Here is a 17,708-nt window from a genome sequence, read left to right as displayed (position 1 = left end):
CTTTTAAAAATAAATACGTCACGTTGTTACTTACCTTCCCTTATGATTAAAAGATGGCGCTACGTTGTAATACATTTAATTAGGGTGGGGGATTAAGGGAGGAGGGTACAGTGGAGTTTGTATTATTTTATTCAAAATAAAACAAACTCGTAACAAACAATAAATATACATTTATTTGTAACCAATTGTTTAAACAAAAAACACATTTATATATATATATATACACACCAATAATATACAATTTAGGTACTTAAAAAAAATAATTATCAAGATTTATGACGGTTAGTCAAAAAAAAAATAAATATCGCTATTGAGAAGCAAAATTATTAAAAAAAAAATGTTATTTTCCCATATTTTCTAACAATTTCCGTTTAAATATATTTTTTTTTCATATATAATGATAAACCAATAAATTTGTGATCAAGGTTTTTGATAAACGCTGTATGTGTGATGGATAATTGGGCAATTTTTTTTGCGTAAATAACATTGGCACAAAATCAGTCGTAACAAAAATGATAAAAAATTATGGCGAAAATAGTCACCTACCCGGTTAATAAAAACACCACATGAGTTTCCCGTAAATTTTCTTTTTATAATATAGAAAATAATTGAAAAAAAAAATCTTACTGTGCATTTTCGTTCGTATTCGCTATGACGTGCACCTGCATCCCTTTACTTTTGTTGTAAACTTGACCGGAACTGAAGGGTTCCAATCGAGGGTGAGTATCCGCTTTTTTTGATTTATCTAAATAAATAGAATCGATTAAAATATATTAAATTTAAAAAAAAATATGGAAAAATGTCATCGAGTAACAATTAAATAGTAATAATTGGACAAAAAGAGGAAGAGACGTTAAAGAAAATGGTCATAAATAGTAAATAAAAGTGGACAAATGGATAATAAGAAGAATAATTAATGAGAATAAATGAAATTTTAGAAAAAAATGGAAGAAATTTGGAAAAATGATATCGAGTAACTACTTAGGATGAACAATAGGACGAAAAGAGGAAGAGACGTTAAAGAAAAGGTCATAAATAACAAGAATAACTCATAATTTAAAGAAAAAAAAATAAATAAGCTATCGATTAAACCTGTAAAAGTACTGGAATGGTAACAGGAAAACCTGAAAAAAAAAATGAGAAAATATAACAAAAATAGAAATAGAACAAGCAAAATGAGATAAACAGGAGCACAAAGAAAGAATCATAATAAGGATAACAGCAACAAAAATAGTGATGAAACTATGGATTGAAAGAAGTAACAGAAGTAGGAAGACCTATAGAAATATCGGAACACTAACGGAAGAACCTGAAGAATGAGGAACGAAAAAATATAATAAAATCAGCCAAATGAACATAAATAGATGTAAAAAGGTTCACAAGAAGTGTTAGATCAACAAATGTGATAATAAACTATGGATTAAACTAAGAACTAGAACAGTAACAGAAAAACCTGAATAAAAAGAAATGAGAAAATATAACAAAAATAGAAATAGAACGAGGAAAATAAGATAAATAGAAGCACAAAGATTCATAATAAGGATAACAACAACAAAAATAATCATAAAACTATGAATTAAAAGAAGTAACAGAAGTAGGAAGACCTACAGGAGTATCGGAACACTAACATAGAAGCCCGAATAAAAAGAAAAAAGAGAAAAATTTAGAAATAATTAGAAGCCTCGACAACAATCAATAGGTATTAGAGACCAAAGGTAAACGGTTGACTGAAGATGACGAAACATGAACGAAATGTGGAAGAAAACAATAAAAACACCAAGAATATTCACCTGTCGATCCGCTTTCAGCTGGTATATACTTGGAAATTCTAACAAGAGGTAAAGGTAAATATCCACTAGTCAAAGGCATAACGTCCAAAACGACCGTCTGAAACCGTTCCTGCGTTTCGAAGGAAACCACACCTGCAGTTCTACCACAAACCGCCCACAATGATTGATCCGCCAATACTTCGTACATTATAGAATCCAACGGTTTAACCGATTGAGGAAACGAAACGTTTTCAATAGTCAGATGTAGATGGCAGACGATTCCGACTTTACGGAAATCGCTTCCCTTAGCTGGTTCCACTACAGCGTCCAATATATAAAGAGTCTAAAAAACGATTTATCAAATTATTCGATTTGTAAATACAATAAATCGTATATTAAATCACCTGATAATCGATTATTTCGAATAAATATCGATACAATTTATTATCACCTTCGTTCAAATTGTAAACTAAGGAAAATTCGCATTTGATAACAGAATTATTAATTTCCGGTTGCAACACCAATTCCCATATATAAGAATAACTGCAATCTTTCGAAATTATTTGATTCGAACCACAGGAATTTTTTTCTATTAAACCACAAGCTTCTCCTACGTTTAAATCCACACCACGAGCTAGTAGATCGACGTCGCAATGACAAGAGACGGTTATCTGTACGAATTTCTTGGTTAATACAGTGAATAATTTCCATGTTGACGTTAGGGGTGGCGTAAAAGCTAGTGATACAACTATGGGTTTAGTTGTCCATGGTACGTGGATGGTAACCTACAAAAAAATGATTTAATCGGTTAATTTAATTAATTTTCTACTTACCTGATGATCTTTACATAAAGGATCAGCTAAAACTCTCAAACTTCTTCTGGTACTACTGAACGGGTGATTATTACCAACTTCAATTTCTAAATTAGTTTGTAAGGGTGCCTCCTCCGGTTCGGTTTGTAATGATAATCCAGGTGATGCTATCAATTTAATTATAGAGCTCTGTAATGTGAAGATAATTATTAATAGTGTATGTCAAAGTAGTTCAAATACATACCGGATCTAAAATATAACTTCCTGTGGTAATTATCAAATTCATACTTTGTTCTATACCAGTGAGTAAAGGGGGTGGTTTTTTGTATAGTTTTAATGTTGGATGTTCTTCGTTTACTTCGAAAGTAAGTTTTGGTGTTAAATTTTGAGAAACTATGTGCAAATTTTTTATTTGTATCGATATTTGTCCAAAGTAGTATTTTCCTATTTGAGTCGCTCGTTTTTTCAGTCTTATTAGGTTTAATCCTGGAGTTAACACCACAGGCTGGAAAATAAAAGATTTTTAAAAAACGGACTAGGGACTTTGTTTATATTGATGCAAAGCTTATGAATTATTAATTTATAGTTTCAGTCTTTTGTCTGCTAGTTACTAAAGTTAATCGAACTATTTTTCCACTAGAAAGGTGTATCGAAGTACAAACATTCGATTTTTAAACAATTTTTCAATATAAAGTGTTTTTATTAATTTTTTTTCATACAAATTATCGTTGCAAGGATGGTTGTAATTGGAAAGTCACATAATAGTAAAAAAATAGTTATATTGTATTAGAATTATATAAAAATATGATCAGTACCGTTTGTGTGATAAAAATATTGATAAATCGCCTCCATTATGGCTTGTTACCTGAAATTTTATAGTAATCAAAAAGATAATTGAAAATTTTTGAATGGATGTTAAATTAATTAATAATAAAACTACAGATATCAAATTTGAAGTAATTTTTTTGGAAATTGTGGAATTCTTGCAGGTTTTTGTGGACTTATTTTAAAAAGATTATTCGAAAACATAGAATAAACTAAACACATTTTCCCACTAATTTCATGTTATTACCTTTTTTTGTAAGAAAGTTGGGGAAAACACATCCAAAAACATTAAAATAAACTAATAAAAAGTCCTATTTTGAACAATTTTGATGCTTTTAAAACAATCGCACCTGTCAAAATCAGCATATTACAAATTTAGAATACATGACATGTTATTGGCCTTTTTTGTAGAAAAGTTGGGAAATAAACTTGATAAATCCTATTTCGAACAATTTTGATGCTTTGTACACAATCAAACCTGTCAAAATCAGCATATGACAACTTTAGAATACATTTTTTCACTAATTTCATGTTATTAGCCTTTTTGGTGGAAAAATTAACGAAAACACATCCAAAAACATTAAAATAAACTTGATAAGTCCTATTTCGAACAATTTTGATGCTATTAACAAAATCGAACCTGTCAAAATCAGCATATTACAAATTTAGAACAAATTTTTTACAAAAGTCAACATATCGGTGATTCATATGGATAAATTAGAGCTGAACATTATCCAAAAGGATAAATTAAACTTAAGAACTACTATTTGAGAGGATTTTGACACTTTGAACACAATCGAATGTGTCAAAATCTGTACACATCCAATTTAGGATAAATTTTTGAATAAAAGTCAAATGAAAGTTCGTTTATATAAATAAATAACAAAAGAGTGATCTTAGAGATTAGAAAAAGCTTTAGTGTTAGTATTTTTGTTGAGAATTGATCAATTGACAGCTGACCCGAACCCAACCCAACCTTGACCCTATCCAACTTCACACTATACTTTTGTTTTATATAGAGTCAAAGTTGGTAATTATGTATTCTGATTTTATTAAATTAGTAGGCGATAAGCACCTTTTGACAGTTTCATGTAATAGTGACACGAGCGAAAAGAAAGGCGAAAGAAAAACGTGCTCCGAAATTGTTATTCCGTTATTATTGTTATTTGAACGCAATTTTGAAATCCTGTTCAATAAATCGAACATTGATCAAGATTGGACTCAATTTATTTGCAACTACAAACCTAAAACCCACTGTAAATGAAACAACAATTTTAAACAATTTTGACATTCTCTGGGCAATAAAACCTGTCAAAATCTGCATACATCAAATTTAGTACAAATTTTTAAACAAAAGTCGAAATATCGGGGATTTATTTGGATACATGCGATCTTAGAGGAGAAGGAACAACTTGAACTATTTTGATACAATAATACCTGTCAAAATCTACAGACATCAAATTAAGATTGAGACATTCAAACCCGTCAAAATCCTCAGATTTCAAATTAAGGATGAATTTTTCAACAAATACTGATTAATTGATGTTTATCAGGAAAAAAAAATAATTCAAAAGAATAATAATTTTACATTTTGAAAACAACCTAACACGTCAAAATTTGTAGATATTGAATTTGAGGTACATTCTTCAAAAAAATTAGGAAAATTGGTAATTTATGTGAATAAATGTCCTTAAAGGATACTAAAACCTTCAGTAAGTACTACTAGTTTATATTATATATATGATATATTTATTATATAATTAATAATGAATCCTGTGGATAAATTAGGAAATTAATGTTCTTGAAGGATGAAAAAAACTTGAATAGTATCATTTTAGATAGTTTCAACCCTCTCCATACTATCAAATGAGTCAAAATATTCAAATTTCACAATTTAGGGAAAGTTTTTAATAAACATCAAATTATTAATGAATCCTGTGAATAAATAAGAAAAAACGACTCCAAAAGGATAGACACTCACTATTTGAAAGAATTTTGACATTATACACACAATTTAACATGTGAAAATTAATATAAATCAAATTTGGTGAAAATTTAACAACAAATATCAATGAATTGATGATGTTGGTACTGTTTAAGATAATACTAATACTAACACACAATTTAATCTATAAAAATCTGCAACTATATCAAATAAAGCTCAATTCAATTTCCTTATAAATCAAACTAAAAAAATTTCCAAAAAAAACATCAACAACTCACTGTATTATTGACTTCAATACACTCCTCAATTTCTTCCTTCAAATGTTGTGGGGCGCTGTTCTTCCTCCTCAATTCAGTAAATTTCGAAGCAACTCCGGCTGCCGCCAATTGTTTATCCTGCTTGAATTCCAAATTCGTTTTCATCTTCAACCGCTGCAACAAACCATCCGCCATTTTCATATCTCTATCAGTCAAAATTCTACCCGTACAAATTTTCTCTTTGCACTTCTTATCCTTAACAGATTCCACTACGGTTTCTAGAGAAATCGCCAATTTCGTACAGAGGATTTCTTTGGGAAAGTTCGATTCCATTATCAATTCAACTTTAATATCGTCATCTTGCATTATATTTCCTTCGTTTTTAACACATACACTAATAACTTTGAATATATCACTAAAAGGCACTATCAGAGGTTCTTTTAACAGATTAATACATTTACACATATCGTCAAAATAAGTCCAACGTATCAAAGTGTCTATTTCCAAAGCTGCACCTATTGATGCACAAGCACAAATATATTTCTTAATATCGTCAGCTTTGAGGAAACATTCAGCTAATTCTATTTGAGTTTGAGCCGCCAATTCACGCCAACCGTCCTGTTCAAAAGTCTTGAGCAGATCTGTGAGAAAAGCGGCTGCTTTTTGAGTTTCCCCTAACAGTATGTAAAAGGAAGACAATTCTCTACCAACCAACCTGGCAGAACGTAAACGACCGATGTGTTTATAAGTACCCATAGCGAGTTCGGCCAATTCCTAAAAATAAATCAATAAATTTACAAAATAAATATAAAATAATTGAAATAATCTCACCAAATACATTTTATTAAAAGCGTCCTTCGAACACAAAGCTATCTTCAGTTTATCTGTAGGCGAAGGATCTTCTGAAGTACCAGGATTATCTCCCATACCGGCTGATAATCCCACTACAATATGAAGTTGTTCGGATGTAGGAGACTGGCCAGGCGTTAAACCACAAAGTTCCCCTAAACTTCTTATCTAAAACAAATATTATCGTTATTTCAAATATTCATCATATATAATAAAATAATAATTAAAAAAAAACAAAAAACCTGTCTGCATGGATAACTACAATTAAAAATCAACTGAAAAGACTGAAACAAGATGAAAATTCAATGATAAGGTATTTTAAAAAAATAATGATTAGGCACTTAAAACCAGAAACATAAATTGAAACAGTACCAAACCAATGTTTTTTTTTTTAATTATTATTTTATTTATGTCTTTTTAGTTAAGATTACGTAACCGGTTTAATTCCTTGAATGAGTTTATGTCATGTGGTTGATTAAGCAATTTGTTAGGGTAATGTAAGCTTGACCTCTTGCAAATAAGTTTCTACTTAAATCTACAACTGCTCGGTCTAAAGTTGTGCCCTGTAATTTATGCACTGTCACTGCCCAGCATAAAACTAAGGGAAGCATTCGTTGCTCGATCTTGCCTTTACCACGTAAAGCATCAAATTCTGTAGCACAAGGCTCTATCCGGACTCCAATACCAGGTCGGTTCCCTGTTATATTTAGGACATCAAACTCCACAAATACTGCTTATGGCAGTTCTTCCGGCTCCAGCTGCTCTTTGCGTAGTGCTGGCCAATCTATTCGTCGGATAACACCCATAGCACTGTTAACCAGCCCATGGTTAACATTGATGTTCCGTCTTAGCATGGCTCAAGAGCCTACACCTAATTTGAGTTGGTTTGGTATACCACCTGTTTTATTAGGATCTTCAGGTAAGTATTCTTCTCGTGGGTTTTGACCATATGTTTTAGGATCCAATGAGATGTCTACAGCACTAATGGTGTATACTTTTGTGAGCTTTTCTAACTTTCCTGTCATAGTCGCTTTATATGCATCATCCATTCTAGTTGCTGGGAAAATTCTTACAGCTTCTCCATCATCAAATGGCCCTATCAACGGTACTCTGCGGTTTTCTAGGATAGATAACTGCTGCATTGTAAGATCTCCAACGCGAAGACTATTTAATATGTCCACAAAAGTTGTATCTCCAGCTTGCCTCATATTTTGGGGCAACTCACAATAATGAAGATATTTAAATCGCACAAGACAATTATAATTATAGTAACAATGTAGGTCTGTCTTCGTAGTAAATATATTAGTCTTAGATAACAAGAAGTCACAACAATACCGCGTTTTAAAAACCTAGTGGCGCCATCTATCCGCACAGGTCTGAATTATTTTGATTAGCTATTTTTTATCATTCCATTTAATATTAAAACTGCAAGTTATATACATATTTACAATCAGTGTTTAAAATCTTGGGCTAATGAAACAAATCTAACAATACCTCAAATGTGAAAATCCGTTTAATGGTTCTGGAGATATAAGGTAATAAAGAATATTACATACATACATACATACATACATACATACATACATACATACATACATACATACATACATACATACATACATACATACATACATACATACATACATACATACATACATACATACATACATACATACATACATACATACATACATACATACATACATACATACATACATACATACATACATACATACATACATACATACATACATACATACATACATACATACATACATACATACATACATACATACATACATACATACATACATACATACATACATACATACATACATACATACATACATACATACATACATACATACATACATACATACATACATACATACATACATACATACATACATACATACATACATACATACATACATACATACATACATACATACATACATACATACATACATACATACATACATACATACATACATACATACATACATACATACATACATACATACATACATACATACATACATACATACATACATACATACATACATACATACATACATACATACATACATACATACATACATACATACATACATACATACATACATACATACATACATACATACATACATACATACATACATACATACATACATACATACATACATACATACATACATACATACATACATACATACATACATACATACATACATACATACATACATACATACATACATACATACATACATACATACATACATACATACATACATACATACATACATACATACATACATACATACATACATACATACATACATACATACATACATACATACATACATACATACATACATACATACATACATACATACATACATACATACATACATACATACATACATACATACATACATACATACATACATACATACATACATACATACATACATACATACATACATACATACATACATACATACATACATACATACATACATACATACATACATACATACATACATACATACATACATACATACATACATACATACATACATACATACATACATACATACATACATACATACATACATACATACATACATACATACATACATACATACATACATACATACATACATACATACATACATACATACATACATACATACATACAAGATACCCGTTAAAAACATAAGCCTTCCTGGCAGTTGGGTAAAAATATTTTAACCTTTTGACTGGCGTATTCCCAAATTCCTGCAGTATGTAAAGAATATTCTTCAACTTCATCAGCTCGATTGAATTTATCACAAATATTTAACACTTCCATAGCAGCTAGGAACAACCAACAAGCTACAGCACCCGGAGGAGACGTTATCTCCAGCACCAACAACTCCCTGGAGCAAGTATGCAAGAAAGGTAAGCAACGAGATGCCATCTAAAAAAAAAGATTAAAATCATTTAAATAAAAACTACTATAAGAAAATTAAAAATCTAATGTCTCACCCTATATACCTTTCAGGATTTTAAGATGACTATTTAACAGATATTGTACCCCTTTACAGTCCAAATTTTGTATCTAGTCAAAAATCATTTTTCTACAAACCCCCAACTCCCTCGTTAACTCCTTCCCTTAAGGTTAAAAAGATAAAGCGCTATTTGAGTTCAAAAAAAAGAAAACTTGCATTTGAATGAGTCAAAAGAGAAAAATTAGTGTATCTTGAGTTTCCAAAAGGTATAAATGACCCAAAGACACTATGAAGGGGCTTGAGAAGCGAAAAAGAAAACATTGTAACAATTTGAAGAAGAATAAACTACAATAAGAAGAATGGAACAAAATCGAAGCATTGGGAGGAAGGAAAAGAAATAAGAATAATTAGAAATAAAAGTAAACATGGAAGACATATTGGAGACATGAAGTAAGACCAAAAAAATTAAAAGATATTTCTTCTTAAGATAATAATAATTTGTTTTTCGCGAAAACATACATAAAGTACAATGAGACATAAAAATCTGCATTGGTAAACAGCTGAAAGTGGTGAGTTGAAAGAAAACATATATATTAACATGTTAACTGCCAAAGCAATTTTCACAATTTCCTTTAATCATTTTATATTATTAAAAATGGTAATTTAATAACAAAATTATCATCAAAAGGTGCAGAAAAGGTTTTTTTATTAAAATTATTCCTTAGTTGAATTATTTAACAAAAATCTCCACTGAAATATAAAAATTTGAAAAAAATTAAATAATTTACCTCCCAAACTTTATTGGTGAGTAGCAGCATGTGAGCTTGTTTAGCGAATAGATAAGCTCTTAATTCTAAAACTGAGGGATCTTTAGGTAAAGCGGAATGACCTAATTTCAAACCGTGCCATCGTTGTAGCGGTTTCTGGAAATCATTTAACCAATTCGCGCAGTCGTTAGTAATACCGTTTACCACGAATTGGGAAAATAGAGCATCCAATTCGTCATATTGTACTAAAGCTTCATCATATAAACCCAACATTTCCAATACTTGAGCGAGTTCCTCCTGAAAATTATTTTTTTTAGCTTAACTATATCATATGATGGATTGTATTAACCTGAAGTGAAAAATATTGCATAAAGTTCCAGCCTGATTCGTTTCTTTTTTCTCTTTGTTGTCGTACGTATTCTTCTAATCTGTATACTGCTTTCGCATAAGCTGTTAATAATAAATGCCTTATACGGTTCACTAAACCCCTCCATGAATCTGCCGATCGGGATTCAATTTTACCAGGATTTATCACAGATATACAACGATCGCCTGTAATTGATGTTTAATTGAAAATCCCATTACCTGATATAATAAACTTACCTTGTTTAGGTGCAAAATCGGCCCTGATCTTATCCAGGACTGTTGTCCTTGGTAGCAATTTATTTGTTCGTTTCCCATCGAAATTTTCAACAACAACAATAAGCCAATCAGATATTTCTTTAGCAGTAAGTTCCTTTAACCAATTTTCTATATCTTCTTTAACGGTAGTCTTGTATGCTTCCAAATCCTAAAAGTAGTTCATTTGTAGTTTGAAAATATTTGAAATATTTTCATATTTCTTACTGAACAATCTGTCCAATAAATATGAAATAATGGTTGTCTTATCAAATCCCAACCACTTCCTTTGCTTAACGCAATTGGACTATAAGGTATAAAGACTGCACCGATGTGAACAGATCGAATCGGCCTACCGAATGTCCTTCTCCATTCATAAGTTTCTTGAGGAAGAGCCTCTGTTAGATTGTCCTCGATAGTTGAGAAAACTTCTATTTCTCCTGCACCTAAATCGAAGTTAATTTAAACGTAATTTGAGTTAATTATTTTAATATAACGCACATGTTATAATGGGTCTACGGTCAATTAATGACCCTTCATCCTTTAATTCAGTTCCATTCATCATCAAAATACTTCCTATCCAGGCGGTACAAAATAAATCATTTTTAGATTATATCCCCGCAATATTTCAATATACCACCATAATATGACTGGATATCATTCTGTCACAAATGGAAACGTAATTTTAAGTTATGTTACTACATTAAACTCCCATTTATATTGGACTTCCAAAGTGACTACTTATTGACAACTTAATTGACAAGCGAATTGACGTGTATAATTCTTCTAAATTTAGATCTTGAACTTAGTAAATATAAGTCAACAGGTAAGTTTTTCTACATTTTGGTCTTAAAACAAGTAGTTATAAAGTTGTTAAATCCACATAAATCTTCCAATTTTAATAATATATATAATTTGTAAACGAATAATACATATAAGTGTGTTATTTTATGGTTTCAGTTCAATAATTATGTATTATCACGGTCTTATATAAGACAGTGGCCATTAGCGAGTACATCAAAAAGAAGACTGAACATAACCTCAAATTATTAATAACAAAAATACGTTTTCTCACATGTATAATTCTTTAAAAAATCAATAAAACATGGATAAAGTAAATTGGCGACCAATTACATTTGATAATAAATTATTTTCTGAAAACTTCAGTGATTTGATTGGAATCGAAGAATGTACTGATTATGATTTGAAGGACTTTTCACAACAACACGTAAGTAACATAATTTTTAATTGATTATGGATTAATTTCCATCGTAAATGTTGATTATCAGATTAAAAAGAAAACTTCCTCGCATAAGAGGAAAAGAAGACTTAGTAATAATGAAAAAAATAAAAGAACGTGCAGCGAAGATCCTAATTTCATTCCATCTCAATCGGGAACAACAACGAATATAAAAGACACTGACGATGTTTGTGATGAGAATCCAGAAATTGATATTACCGCTTGGAATTCCTACAATATCCCTGAACTTATTTTAAGAGCTATTGCAGAATTAGGATATCACAAACCTACTCATATTCAATCTCTAACTTTACCACCAGGAATTTTAGGTAATCGATTATTTTAATGTTTTATATATTTCTTTAAATATATTTTTAAATATTTTCAGGTAGAAGAGATATTTTAGGAGCCGCTGAAACCGGTAGTGGTAAAACTTTAGCTTTCGGACTACCCATATTAACGGGTATATTAAAAATCAAAGAAAAACGTGTTGAGTCTAATAATTCTCATGAAAACGGATCGAATTCGGATGAATCTGATTTTGAGAGCGAATTAAATGGTTTGTATAAGAAATATTTAAATAAACATGTGATTTTCTTTTAAATTTCTAGATACGGGGTGTGTTAAACTAATCAATGATGTTAATATCAAAGAAACAAATGTGCTAAAACCTTTATACGCACTTATCTTAACTCCGACTAGAGAATTAGCTTTTCAGGTTCGAAATCACCTAGTTGCAGTTGCTAAATATACAGGTAAGCATGGAATCTATCAAAATTGATATTATTGATTCTAATTGTTATCTGATACTTAAAGTACCATCGTTCAAACAATATCTATCAAATTTTGAGTTTATTTGCACTAAAAAAAGGAATATTTACCAAAGAGAAAGGAAAAGAAGAATATTTTGAGCCATACAAAAATTAAACAGATTGTAATAATTTTATCTTGTTGAATAAAATGAAATTTTGTTAAAATCTTTGTTTATTGTTGATAAATCCTCATGATTTTATGTCTGTTTTAATTGAAAATTGTTTTTTAAGGAGTTAAAAATATTTAATTTTGAATTATTTAGAATCTTTATCTGTTTAAAAATGAATTTTCAATTAAAAAAGACATAAAATCAAGACAATTTATTAACAAAGGTTTAAAAAGAAAGAAATTGAAGAAAATTTGTTTACTAGACCATAAATTTATTATTTGATGGAATGGTTATAGGAATAAACATAGCAGTGGTTGTTGGTGGACTGGCAGAAGTGAAACAAGAGAGAATTTTATCCAAAGGTCCTGAAATAGTAGTTGCTACACCTGGTCGATTATGGGAATTGATCAAACAAGGAAATCTACATCTTTCACAAGTTGATAACATAAGGTATTTAAGAAATCGTGAGATATTTCAATATTTTATGTTTAGTGTTTCAACTACAAAATTCGCTTTTATAATTGAATTTTTGTAAAAACCTTTTTTTGATTTAGTAAAAAATGGAATTTTGATAAAAATACTGGAGCATTGAATTAATTTTGTAGATTTTTGGCTATAGACGAAACCGATAGGATGTTGGAAAAGGATCATTTTCAAGAGTTGCAGGAACTTTTGGAAAGAATCAATTTAGATGAAAATAAACGTAAAAAAAGACAAACTTTTGTATTTTCTGCAACACTTACTTTAATACATGAACTACCGAAATATTTAAAAAATAAAAATAAATTGAAAAAATCGAATGTTGCCGAAATGACGCCGGTTTTGAAATTACAAAAAATAGTGGATCTTTTGGGAATGTCTAATCCTAAAGTAGTAGATATATCAGAAGGAAAAGGTGAGCAATTTTATATTTAAATACAATTTAATAATTTATATTTTTCAGGTACTTCTGAAACTCTAACTGAAAGTAAAATCACTTGTAGCATTAACGAAAAAGATTATTATCTATTTTATTTTCTTACTAAGCATCCTGGTAGGACGTTGATTTTTTGTAATTCTATCGGTTGTGTTAGACGTTTGGCAGGTTTACTTAACCTCTTGAACTTCCAGCCGTTACCTTTACACGCATCCATGCAACAACGGCAGAGATTAAAAAATCTTGAACGGTAATTGTTCAATTTAATTGATTCATATTGCAAAATATTGTTTAAAACATTTCAGAATTCACAACTTGATTAAATATCATAAAAATTCAGCTTTTTAATTTCAAAATGAAAATCTATTTTAAAATATGGGAAGTCCGGTCCTGTCGTTTTTTCACATTGTCGAGCTAACCTCTCAAATGACGTTTTGTAGGCTTCTTCTCTATTGGCCTTTTGTCTAACGATATATAGCCAGGATCTGTGTTGGCTTGTTACCAGCTTGATTGAAGACTGTACTATGAGGTACGTCTGAAGACCTGCTTCATGCCCTTGTAAACAAACGACATGACCGGACTAGCTCGGGTGCACCTACCACAAAATGTCTTACTGGTCCGAACTAATCGATCGAGTTTATTGTAGATTTCGAGATAAAGAAAACAGCATATTAGTGGCAACAGATGTCGCCGCTAGAGGATTAGATATACCAAAAATCGATCACGTTTTACATTACCAAACTCCTCGTACCAGCGAAAGTTACGTACATAGATCAGGTAGAACTGCAAGAGCTTCTCGTGAAGGTATTACAGTTCTCCTAATAGAACCCAACGAACTTCCCAATTATATAAAATTATGCAGAACCTTAGGAAAAAGTGAGTAAATTCAATTCAATTCAACAGGCGTTGCTGGATTTTGAAATTCGTATGGGAATTGAGGAAATGTAAAAACAATGAGGTTATGTTGTTATTTTTATTTTACTTAGGTGAGGATTTGCCCACGTTTCCAGTACAAGAAAATTTTTTAAACGCAGTTAAGAAGAGGGTAGATCTTGCAAGAGAACTGGATATAATGCAGTTACAGGTTAAAAAAGCGAATTCCGAGAACGGTTGGTTACTAAAAGCAGCTGAAGATATGGATATCGTCGTCGACGACGTGTATCCTTTTTTTAACACAAAATTAAGAGGGTTATTGATAAAATACAAAAACAAACTCGAAAGGAACATTCTTTCGGTTGTTCCCATCTAATTTTGGCACACAAATTTTTTTGGTTGCTGGATGTTATGGTCTATAAAAAGTGGCTTGTCAATTACAGAATGTTAGATATGAAACTACAATATTCAATCAAAATTCGGTTCTTAAATTTCAAAATAAAAATCTATATTAATATATTGTCGCTGGAAACGTCCAAGTGTCCTGTGAAATGATATTTTTAAACAGTTTTGTTTAAAAATATAAACAAATGGGATTGCTGGACTGGCTCGTATGCATCCACGAAAATGTTTAAAAAAAATAATATCTAGTCGTGTTTTTCTACATTCTTTGAAAAATTAAAGAGGTTTGATGACTTTCATAACTTGCCAAGTGCAATCAAAATTCGGTTTAGTTATCGAAACAGCAATCTAATTTGCGTTAATACGTGTTTGTGAAAAGCTTCCAAACTAGTCCGACCCAGTAGTTTGTTTACATTGTCGAACTAACCTATCAAGTGACATTTCTTGACAGTATGGTTCAGTAATGTAAACAGTTAGCAGGACCGGAGTAGTTCTGAAATTACACGATAATAATGAGACTCGATTTTTCAAAAAAAATTGATGACAGGTTAAAAATTGTTGATTATTTCAAGTTTGTGACTTAATTAGATCTAATCGCAATTCGGTTCTCATATTTCGAAATAAAAATATATTTTATTTTATTGTCGTGTGGAAACAAGTAGGTTTGTCGATTATGTAAACAAACAGCAGGACCGGTCTGTTTCGAAAGTTACACGACAATATTTACAAAAATATTTTGACTCATTTTTTAATACATTTATTGATAGGTTAAATATGTTTGAAGATTCCAGGATTTCAAACTTGATTATATCCAATCAAAATTCTTAAAGTTGGGAATAGAAATATATTTTATATTAATGTACTGTCGTTAGAGCTAGTCTGGCACTGCTGTTTGTTTACATCGCCGTACGTACCTGTCATGTGTCATGTTCTAGTGAGGTTAATTGGGTAGAATCGGACGGGTAATGACGTTTCTCACACGACAATATCTAGAAAAAATTATTTCATATCACATTTGTAAACATATCACAGATTATTAATGATTTTAGTATTTAAACTCAACTATTTAAAAAAAAAATTATTTAATAACTAATTTATTTACTATAAATATGAAATAATTCGTTTATTTAACGGCTTATATGTTAATATATGTAGTAAAAACGAGTTTCTATGAATAATTTTATCTGTGTAAATCAATATTTTATAGTTAACGGAAAATTTCTAATTACAGGTTTTGCCAAATTTAACTATCTATGTTTATTAAAATAATTTTCATTTATCTTTCATCAATAGTTTTTCTTGTTATATGTTACAAATTTGTTTTTTATAATCCAACGAAGCTCCTCATGAAAAATAATACTTCCAATAAAACACGCCCATGCCACGTAATGATTAATATCTGGTTTTACCCACACTCGTTTGACCAGTCGGTTTCAAAGTGTTATTGTCCGGTTGGTATACAGGGTGTTGACAAATTTTTGTAACAATGACATTCAAAACATTTTTCTAATTCGAAAGATTTTTTCCTTATTTCGTTTTATGCAATTGATTTTAATCTTTCAATAACAAACATTTTTGTTCGAATCTTTATAATGATATTTTGATTATTTTTTTATGTATTTTCTTAACTATTCTGTATAGAGCGAGGAAATACGATTTTGAGGATGTTAGAAAATCCAAAAAAGTTTTAGAATTGAAAAAGAAACAGCTGGCATCGTTGCTGAGCGCGCCTATATTTCCTAAAGGTGTTTATGAAAAATATCCGTTATTTTCTCAAAGTTTGTCGACTATAAATGGTGGGAATTCCAATGAATCTGCGGTTGAATTGGTTAAAAATACGCTAAAAGACAATACGAAGGAAAAACCCAGACGTAAACGTTTATATAAAAGAAAAAAGAATAACGTAGAAAGACCGCAAGCTATTAGTTATATGTTTAACAAAAAAAATATGGAACCGATTAAAAATAAGAAGAAACGATAGATGTTTAATAAAATTTTAATCAATATGCAATTAGTTTTATTTATATCACCATATTTGAAACTATATAAAAATAATTACCGATGTACACATTATTCTCGATCCGACTCTGTATTATAGAGTTTTGTTTAGTAGTGATGTACGTGTTAAATAAACAGTTATTTTGTCACTGTTATCTTAGAGTAAGAGTGAAAACGTTGGATTATTGAAAGATTTGATAAAAAAAGAATGCGAAGGATAAAATCAGGAACGAATATTATATAAAAGAAAAAAGAATAACATGAAACAATCTAAAGTTACGTTGAACAAGAAAAATTTCAGTAAAATGTTATTTAATATAATTTTAAAAATTATAAATGTGCTCTAATTTTTCTCGATTCGTCTCTGTGTAGTATAATACTTTTCACTAGAGATGCGCTTACTAAATAAACAGTTATTCCTTCACTGTTACTTAATTTACAGTCACTTAATCAATGACAGATTGAAAAAAAAATTTATTCCGAAATATTCACCAAGGCAATTCTGGAGATTTGATATACGGG

The 17,708-nt window shown here is 30.1% G+C and overlaps 2 protein-coding genes across 2 annotated transcripts; one reads left to right on the top strand and one right to left on the bottom strand.

The window, feature by feature from the left end:
* Positions 1-150: 150 nt before the first annotated feature.
* On the bottom strand, positions 151-11,605 carry LOC130448343 (trafficking protein particle complex subunit 10). The gene is made up of 13 exons (XM_056785653.1): positions 11,337-11,605; positions 11,064-11,281; positions 10,821-11,007; positions 10,567-10,769; positions 10,239-10,514; positions 9,213-9,419; positions 6,440-6,625; positions 5,630-6,382; positions 2,826-3,086; positions 2,603-2,770; positions 2,174-2,554; positions 1,791-2,112; positions 151-745 (listed from the first exon to the last, which is right to left on the bottom strand). The coding sequence occupies exons 1-13, from the start codon at positions 11,398-11,400 to the stop codon at positions 624-626; spliced, it is 3,348 nt and encodes a 1,115-aa protein (XP_056641631.1). The 5' UTR covers positions 11,401-11,605; the 3' UTR covers positions 151-623.
* Positions 11,606-11,835: 230 nt separating this feature from the next.
* On the top strand, positions 11,836-17,194 carry LOC130448342 (ATP-dependent RNA helicase DDX24). Its single transcript, XM_056785652.1, has 10 exons — positions 11,836-12,063; positions 12,125-12,404; positions 12,464-12,634; positions 12,687-12,830; positions 13,294-13,447; positions 13,603-13,892; positions 13,941-14,163; positions 14,560-14,789; positions 14,900-15,071; positions 16,830-17,194. Exons 1-10 carry the CDS (start codon positions 11,941-11,943, stop codon positions 17,167-17,169), a joined length of 2,127 nt encoding a protein of 708 aa, XP_056641630.1. The 5' UTR covers positions 11,836-11,940; the 3' UTR covers positions 17,170-17,194.
* The last annotated feature ends 514 nt before the right edge of the window (positions 17,195-17,708 follow it).

Source organism: Diorhabda sublineata, chromosome 8 (genome assembly GCF_026230105.1).
Source record: "Diorhabda sublineata isolate icDioSubl1.1 chromosome 8, icDioSubl1.1, whole genome shotgun sequence".
In the NCBI taxonomy this organism is placed as follows: Eukaryota; Metazoa; Arthropoda; class Insecta; order Coleoptera; family Chrysomelidae; genus Diorhabda; species Diorhabda sublineata.
This window is presented reverse-complemented; position numbering and strand designations above follow the sequence as displayed.